We start from the raw sequence: 9251 nt of genomic DNA on the forward strand, positions 1-9251 counted from the left end.
CCACCGTTGAGAATACTGATGATCAAAGATTAGTAGTAGCCATAGTAGTAGTAAACTCTTTATTGTACAAAAAGACAATAAAAATAACATACAACTAGTAAGAATGTACAAAGGCGAACTTATCCCTTTCAGGGATCTCTTCCAGTTAACGTTTGATTAGATCAGTGACATCGGTGAAATTCTCTTTAAGTCCCCGGCAAGCTCGGTTCTCCATACAAACGTGGTTACGCTCTCATTTTAAAACGACTAGCTAGATTGGTCTGAAATTTTGTACTTACAATAGAATAAGGTATATCTAGGTCTAATTAGTTTATGTAGGTTCAGATACAATTGTTAAAAAAATACAGCGAATTTAAGTTTTTCATACAAAACTTGTTTTTGCTCTATTTCGTTTGTTTTATATACTAGAGCTATATAAACTAATTACAGACCTACAAATGGAGTTTCGTTCTCCATCTCCATTTGTATGGGAGGGTGAAATTCGGTCGAGGTTGCCGGGGACTCTTAAGTAATATGTATTTTTATAATCAGCCTGCGTCGGCCAACGCGAGTAGCTCCTCGTTTTTAGAGCGAAATATGTCGAGAAACCGTCGACAAGAAGAAGAAATATTTTAACATACAATAATTATGTCTGAGTCTCACGGGGCTTTGAAATTAAAACTGAATAGGTTATTAGGTATGAATACTTAGTTATCAAGCCGTGAATTAGTATTGTGACACCATCAAATCAGGTACAAAATGGACAGTAATGCAATAGGGAATATTACGCGAAACTCTGCGAAGGGGACAGGGGACGCCACTACCACAATCTGAGGGTCTATCGCGAAACAAGAAAATCGAAATTTAGTTATCTAACATCTCTGTCACTCTTGCATATTCGAGCGATAAAGAGGCAGATAGCGAAATTTCGGAGTCGCGTTTCCCGGCTGGTCCTGTGTAAACAAACCGCCTTGATGCATCAATGTCATATTTTATTATCTCTGCATACTTGTCAAAAACTTGTTAAAAGTACAGTATGTATAAGTTACTCTATGGTTTACTAAAAAGGCTAGTGCTGCACTCTAGTGGCAGAACATTGCAGTAATATTAAGCTAAAATGAGATTAATGATCATCTTTATAAGGTAATGCGTACCACCGCCAGTTGATTATTTGGAACTAAACGATCTAGTGACATTTATTGGGGTTGCGGGTTCTTATTCTATTTATTTTGTGGTCCTCAAATTATGGCAAAATTTTAAACAGAAATATACTTTCAAAGTTATTGAGGTAAAACGTTAAAAATAGCACTGAGAAGTCACAATGTTTTAAATGGATACACGATGTCAAAGGGGCCATTTCACTGCTCCGTAAATAACCAGCACTTATTAGAACACATATGGATTAGCGCTAGTCGTTTTTTTTCGGCAGAACGTGACCTACTAAAAGTACTAAATCTCTAGCTACTTTTAGAAAAGAAAGGAAAAAGTATATAAAGGTTGTTCAGACGCTTTCGCGATTTATACCTAGTAAAAGGGCTTTCCCTACTTACCTACCTACTCTTTTATGCCCTCTTGAGATTCGCAGCGCTTTGTGGGTATAGGAAAGCGAGCGGGAACATGACAGGAATGTTATTTGTGAACCTAGGAATTTTATTGATTTCGAATTGTACTGATTGATTGATGTTGTTTAGTGGCCAAAAGTTTTGAAGGCCATCATACATAATGACATCTAAAAAAGGCACTGTCTGATAAACATAGTTCACACTGTTCACAGTATAATACAAATATGGTCCTATAGAAATATTTATATCCTATCAAATGTACGGGCAACAAATGTAACGGCTTTTGCGGATTCGAATATATGTAGATTGTAAAGTAAATAATTAATTAGGTATCAGTGCGTCGCGCTAGGTCACATTTGATTTCGAGGAAATGGACGTGTACTTGAACTGACCTCATTATATCAATGTGTTTTTAAAATGTGGTTGTAGGATAATGTGCTAGTCTGAATATTATGAAGATGTAATCCGCATGAAAATCAAGAGCCGCAAGTAATTTAAAGTTTTCCATACACTGTTACCAAACATTGCATTCAAAAGCCTAATAGGGGTCGGGCATTGTACCGAGGTGTTTAGCGATCAAGACTTGACGAGTGACACTCGACGGTGAATGGGGGCCATTAGAGCCGCGCTAAGTTCGCCGTTTCCTGGGGAGCAAGTTGCTCGGAATAACTCGCGTTTTATTTTGAATATAGAACGAACGCCAGCGCTTGACGTTGCGTAAGTATGGTTGCAATGTTGAACATTTTAGGGCTTTGTAGTACTTAGAGGCTCTAAGTTCTACAAAGCCCTAAAATGTTCAAAAGTTAGGGGCCTCTATTTCACCAACTTAACAATATATGACATTGTGAATTCTCCCTACATTTTTGGCTCCACAATAGACAGTCTCAGATTAATTGGTGAATTAGTGTGGCATGTTTATAGTCAGTATTATAAGCTCTATCTTACGTTGAGTTTAGGTGCCATCACTCAAAATTTAATGGCTAATTAACACATTCACTGTCAACGTTTTCGTAGCGCCACGCTTTCCCGCTTTGTAGAGGAAAGCGACTACGAACAAAGAACCCGCCGAGCCGGATCCTGGCACTTAATGTGTTAAGCTAGCTGTTAGTAGCGGTCTTGACGAATTGCGGGACCTATACAGCTAGAGTTAGACCAAGATTAGTGCAACGATTTTGATAGCACACGCAGTGCAAGTGTTATTTTAAACGTCAAACTTTATGAAACTTTGTTGAAATATCAAGTAACAAAATTTGGTACTATAATAGTCCTGAGAACATTTTGGAGCGTGCTAATTAGTGTTCATGATTAGCACTATAATGGTGTTGGAAACGTTTACAAAACCGTGACAAAACCCCCAAATGGGCCCTAGTTTTATCACTGATTTATTCTATAAACATTACATAAAGGCTCTCACGGTGATAAATCAGCTCTATAGTTGAAATGTAAAAGTGACGAGAAACGCTTTTTAGTACTAAAATAGTGCTGTCTGCGACGTTTATGTAGCAATTTGCAATTATAAAAGTAAACAAAACATGTTTATAGTGCTATTTTGCACCGTAATCGATTCCAGTGATCTTTTTTACACACTTGCTTGTCCGCTATTTTGTTTGCATTAAATTTATCGGTAAGTTCATTAGCCATTGTTTCTTAACGTGACATTTGTATTTAGGTAATAAAAAGGACGTACTTAAAAACATTGTACATTGTAAAATAATTGTATCGTTAAAATCATCCCTTAGGTCGCATGGTCCGATTGACTAGCCCGATCAATCGGAATACGAATATTTTTTTTCCTGTTGGCTCGATTGATCGGACTATAAGGACTTCTCAAATCCTGTCAGTCCTACTATCGGAGTAATGGGATTTTAAAAGTTCATCTAGTTCGATCGATCGTGTTTTTAAAAATCGTAATTTTGATATTGCGGACTTATAAAAAATCGGGATTATGAAAATCGTGGTTATAAAAATTGGAAAAACGTGTTTCGGAATATTTGGGTGTTCCCCCATTATAGGTCTACTATATCACTTTTTGGTGATAAAATGCCTTCGTTATAGAACCTTTTGTTAGTGTTATATAACATATGCACTGCGTATGCTAACTCTACCACCAGTTTCGCACTGACATAAACGCTAGCGTGAACGCAGAAATTATGATGCATGCATCAGAAAGTATGATGCATCTCGCTCGTACTAGCATTTTAGTGCGAGCGAGATGTATAGAAAGTAAATTACGTAGACGTCAGCGTATGTCAGTGTTGACACTGTCAGTGACTCGTGGTACGGGTACTAATGTGTTTTACCTCTGTAAGATTTTCATAACGCATTCACTGCCAACGTGAGGTACGCGCTACGCTTTTAGCCTATGTAGCGAAAAGCGCCTACGAACGGTGAACCCGTATAGCGGATCGCTGGCAGATCTGTTAAACAAAACTTTTTCGTATTCATTCTCAGTAGATTCCAAAAAGAAGCTGAAAAAGAAACGCATTTTTTAAAACTTAAACACATGTAAAGTAATCCTGCTTTCCGAATTTCACATAAAAACACAATACTCAACTTGTACATTTCAGAAGGCCGCGCTTCCAAAAACCCGCCTCTTTTCATCCACACTTCTGTAATAAAAGCCACCACTTGTGCATTTTGAAAGGATGTAACTAAAGAGTGAATAAAAAGGTGGCACAGTTGGATGTTCGACCGCGGCGCGGCACGCAGACTCGCAGAGTCAGAATTTAAATTAACCACTTCATATTCCGGCTTGTTCGCTGAAACATTTATATGACCGCAAAGCGGCAGCCACGTATCATATAACGGTGTAATAACGCAAATTTCTAATGCTATGCTAATTACGCTTGTATCCAGGCAAATGTTGTATTAATTAATTTCAGATTTGGACTAACTCATTATTTTTACTTATATATTTAAATGTTAAAAAACGAGTGACATAATTTATAAAAAAAAAAAAAAAAATCGAACCGAACAGGACCCACAGTCATAATCATAAATCATCATTTATTTCGTGATAAACGAAATACAGAAACCTCAATAAAGCTTGTGTTGTGGGTATTAAACGACGATATCGTTATTTATTAGATAGATCTTACATAAATACTTAAATACATAGAAAATATCCACAACTCAGAAACAAATATCTGTGATGAACACCACACCTTTATTATATCTATACTCACTCTGCACAGTGCACACAGCCTGCGACGATTATTAGTTAAGCTAATATTTGCATCTGTATAAATAACCACGAACAACAAATTCCCTAACTAATAGCAATTCATTATCACGGCTATGCATTGCAACGCATAATCAGCTAGTGTGCTCGCCTCTCCGTTTATTTAACATAAGATAAGAATATTTAAACCAGTTCTCTGTAACTCCGTCTTCTAATTTTGCTCTTCAATAATTAATTCAAAAACACTATTGTCAATGTCGCTGGGCTGGCCACATATCACGCTATACTGACATAAGGTGGACCATAGAAACAATAAAATGGAGAGGACCACCAGGCCCACCAGGGGGGCGGCAGCCTGGCCGGTCGCAGCAGCGTTGGGCTGACAACCTATCCCAGGCTGTGGGAAAGCAATGGATGGCAATAGCTGCAAACAAGCAAATGGATTGAGTTGGAGGAGGCCTTCACCCAAAGAGGGGTTCACCACTAAGTAAATTAAAATAAATTCAAACTTACAAATGTAACCTAAACTTACAAACGGCTTTTTTATTTTTTTATTTATTTTTGTTGTCAATGAGTAAAATACAGGCTATCTGTGCGTTTTGTACGAGTAATACACGTTGGGAGAGACAAGGAACAAAAGGCTTTTAGAGCGACCGCCTATTTTACTTACTTTACTCTTTGGCGGCCGCTCTTTTCGAAGATGCGCCGTCGAAACATCAAAGAGTTCACTTTGAAAATTGTTAATGAACTCGATCGCTAGCCGCTCTTCGTGTTCATTTTCGCGTATTTAAATGAAAAAGGTGTTATTTGCAAAGAACATCACCGGAATATTGTGGCAGTGGCACTATGACGATGGTATCATATATATCGTAAAGCGGAGTGATTCTGAAATACACAAGGTGACTTTTAAACTCAATCCAATTATTTGTCTAGTTTTATATGAGAATATGAAAATGTCTAATCATTTTCGAATATAAGAGGCCGTAGTCGATTTTGGAGCAAAAATTTTAAATTGATAGATTTAGTCGTTGAAATTATACACGTTTTGTTACGTAATATCTAAATAACAAGTATTGGTTTCTATTAGCACGTTTTCTCATCTTGCCTTTTAATAATGAGGTCGCGAGCGTCCGTCACCGGTAATATATGAAGAGAAGGGGCAGTTTTTAAAAATTCATCAAAAAATTATGGTGGTAAATTATACAAATTGATGTATAAGAATAGTTTCAGCAAATGTTGTAGATTGTTCAAGTATCCAAATTACGTTGAAATTAAGTCGATTTTCAGCGAAATTGTAACTTGTTTTGAAGTAATTTCTGGAGAAAATTGAATTCGTTTAACTTTCATTTTCTCGAACTCTAAGTCATATAACAAAAATGTAATCTGATAAAGGTCAAGTACGGAATATGTGTAATACAAATTTACCATTTTTAGCAGTCCAAACTTTACGAAATTTACAAATAAGAGCGACAAAATCAGTGCTTTACGCGCGTTTACCTAAACGTCCTTCAGAAAAAAAATCATTACTAATTTAGTGTCTGTTTTCAAAAAATTGATCTGATAAAAGGCAAGATAAGAAGACGTGCTAATAGAAAGCAGTACTTGTTATTTCAATTTGGTAACAAAAGGTGTACAATTTTATCGACGAAATCTATCAATTTTACATTTTTGCGACTAAAATCGACACCGGCCTCTTAACCCGAATAAGTAAATAATTAATTTGTTTGTTTCGTTTCTGATGCACTAAGCAGAAATAGTACATTGTGTAAGTTAAATATAGTTACTCGAGTTTGCAATATTATTACGCCCCGAGTTACACACAATGTTTTTCATCACACTTGCGATACAAAAATGAAGTATAAAGACAAAAACTGTTAATTATAATACTAGAAACTTCATAACTCCCTAGGGAAAACGCTTTTTCTATAGTTCCCGCTAAGCCTGCGTGCAATGCCACATTTACTACGTTTACTATGTTTTTTGCTACGTTGCGTTATTTTGTGATTAGCATAAATCATGTTTTAAGTCTTAAACTGTAAATATAGTTGGTCAAGCAAATCTTGTCGGTAGAAAAAGGCGGCAAATTAATTGCCGGCGCGAAGGGTTATCGTCCCATAGAAAATATGAATTTCACGCCGTTTTCTATTGACAAGATTTGCTTGACCAACTATATATATAACCTGCCTGTTGTTTAACCTCTTCTTTTCTGTATTCTTTATATTTTTTTCTGTAATGAGAAGTGCAATAATAAGTGATTGTATTGTATTGTATGTATGACATAGGTACGCCACAAACCTAGATTAGTCATTATTAATAGTAATACTCGCTTACAGCTCGCGCGCACGATATCGCCTCGTGTGAGCACACTTGTATCACGATGTACTATTAGCCATAATTTCATAATGTAAACTTATCTAATTAATGCCTACCTAAATGCACACAAGTTTTCCTTGGCGTAGGTAAATTATCAGGTTGAAGTCATTAAAAATACGTACTTTATAAGATATTCTTAACTTACTGTTAAATGTATGGCTATGTTTATCTAAATAAAGATTTTTTTATTTTTTCTATTTATTTATAATTTTTTTATGTATTTATTTATTTATTTGGCGTTTAATTAGTTTGTAAGTATAAAATAACTTTGTTTTGTTGAAGCTTATGATATTGTTTTGTAAAATAATATAGGCAAGTATATGTGGGATATTATTAGCAGCGTGTCGTGAGTAAATAAGTACTTTCAGTAAGTACAATAACTTGGCCGGCAAAGTGTGAGTTTCAGTGGGTACCGGGTTCGTGCTCTTCGAGGAAAAACACACCTTGCCAATTATCGAGTTCACGTAAATTGCTAGATCAGCTTGAAGACTACATATTAATAACAAGTCAGACATTATTTTGTCAGTGTTAAGTACACGAGCAACAAACTAACATGGAATTAACGGTAAGTGTTTTGTTGTTCCCCTATTACGGCCCTTAGTAGGGCCCAAGGGCCGAGGCATCCGCATGCGGCGAGCCCTCGTGGAAGACCGAAGGCGTTTCATGTAGGTACATATAATGGTACGCGTCGTAGTTGACGAGGTCAAACGCCTTCAATAAGTCAAGGAAGCATGCATAAATACACGTGCCTTTCACATGAATGGCATTTCAGTCGTTCCGTTAAATGCAATACAGTTTCCGAATTGTATAGGTATGTAAGACCATAAATTACAATTTATATTTTCATTTCAGAGATTTATTGCAGTTCTCCTGCTTATAACAGTTACTGAAATTACTGCAACAAAGGATCATAATGCAGAGGGGACTGACTCGACGAACAAACAAAACTTTAATCCATTAGCAAGTTTAGTACTAAACCAAAACAGCTCAGAGTCAACAAAAGATTTGGTACGAGTGAAGCGCCAGTACTATCCAGATCCTTATTATTACGGAAGAGGTAAGTTGTAACTGTGTTTTCGCACGCTTTTATTTCGTAAAAATGGTGTTAATGTTATCTGCGTATTTGCGACAAGGGAGCACTTCAATCTTTTACAGAGCACAGTAGAGTCTAAGAAATAACTATATGAAAACAATTAAATAATTGGGGAGAGGTTAAGACTTTGCTTAGCTAGGGGTTAGCAAGGCTTGTACCTACCATATAATATGATTTGATATGATTAAGTACCATACATCATTTACACTACTAATAACTCTAATAAGACACCATCACCACTAGTGATAAGATTTTAATGTTTACTAACCATGTATGGACCTTTTAGTCTGAAATAAATGATTTTTATTTATTTCTTTATTTATCATTTAGCATCATACGATGCTTACCTATATATAAATAAATAAATATTAGGGGACATCTTACACAAAATCAACCTAGCCCCAAACTAAGCAAAGCTTGTACTATGGGTGCTTGGCGACGATTTACATACTTATATAGATAAATACATACTTATATACATAGAAAACACCCATGACTCAGGAACAAATATTTGTGTTCATCACACAAACAAATTCGGATTCGAACCCAGGACCATCGGCTTCACAGGCAGTGTCACTATACTCAGTATCCACTAGACCAGACCGGTCGTCATATATAGTTAAATAAACAAAAATTTTAGTTAAGTATGTAAATATTTAACTAACATTTTTTTTGTACAATACTTCACTGCGCGTCAGTAATTTAAATGGCTGCTACACCCTAACCGTTAATCTTTAAAAAAAACTTTATACCTAGGTAGCAAAAGTCAGATGCTTGAACTGAAACGAAAAGGGCTAACAAAACAAAAATGTTTAACGTTTCAGGGCCATATTACCCAATACCAATCCCAATATTTCTGGGCGGCGGCTTCGGATTTGGAGGGTTTGGCAGAGGATTTGGTGGACGAGGTTTCGCTGGGCGTGGGTTCGGTGGTAGAGGGTTTGGCGGCAGAGGGTTTGGCGGAAGGGGGTTTGGAGGGAGAGGCATTGGCGGTTTTGGGGGGAGAGGTGGATTTGGTGGCGGTCGAGGTGGTGGTGGACGGGGTTAAAATTTGAGATTAACA

At 36.6% G+C, this 9251-nt stretch overlaps 1 protein-coding gene across 1 annotated transcript; it reads left to right on the plus strand.

The window, feature by feature from the left end:
- The first annotated feature begins 7436 nt into the window (after positions 1 to 7436).
- Positions 7437 to 9251, plus strand: LOC134744282 (H/ACA ribonucleoprotein complex subunit 1-like). Its single transcript, XM_063678035.1, has 3 exons — positions 7437 to 7660; positions 7948 to 8152; positions 9013 to 9251. The coding sequence occupies exons 1-3, from the start codon at positions 7649 to 7651 to the stop codon at positions 9234 to 9236; spliced, it is 441 nt and encodes a 146-aa protein (XP_063534105.1). The 5' UTR covers positions 7437 to 7648; the 3' UTR covers positions 9237 to 9251.

This window comes from Cydia strobilella, chromosome 9 (genome assembly GCF_947568885.1).
Source record: "Cydia strobilella chromosome 9, ilCydStro3.1, whole genome shotgun sequence".
NCBI classification, from domain to species: domain Eukaryota; kingdom Metazoa; phylum Arthropoda; class Insecta; order Lepidoptera; family Tortricidae; genus Cydia; species Cydia strobilella.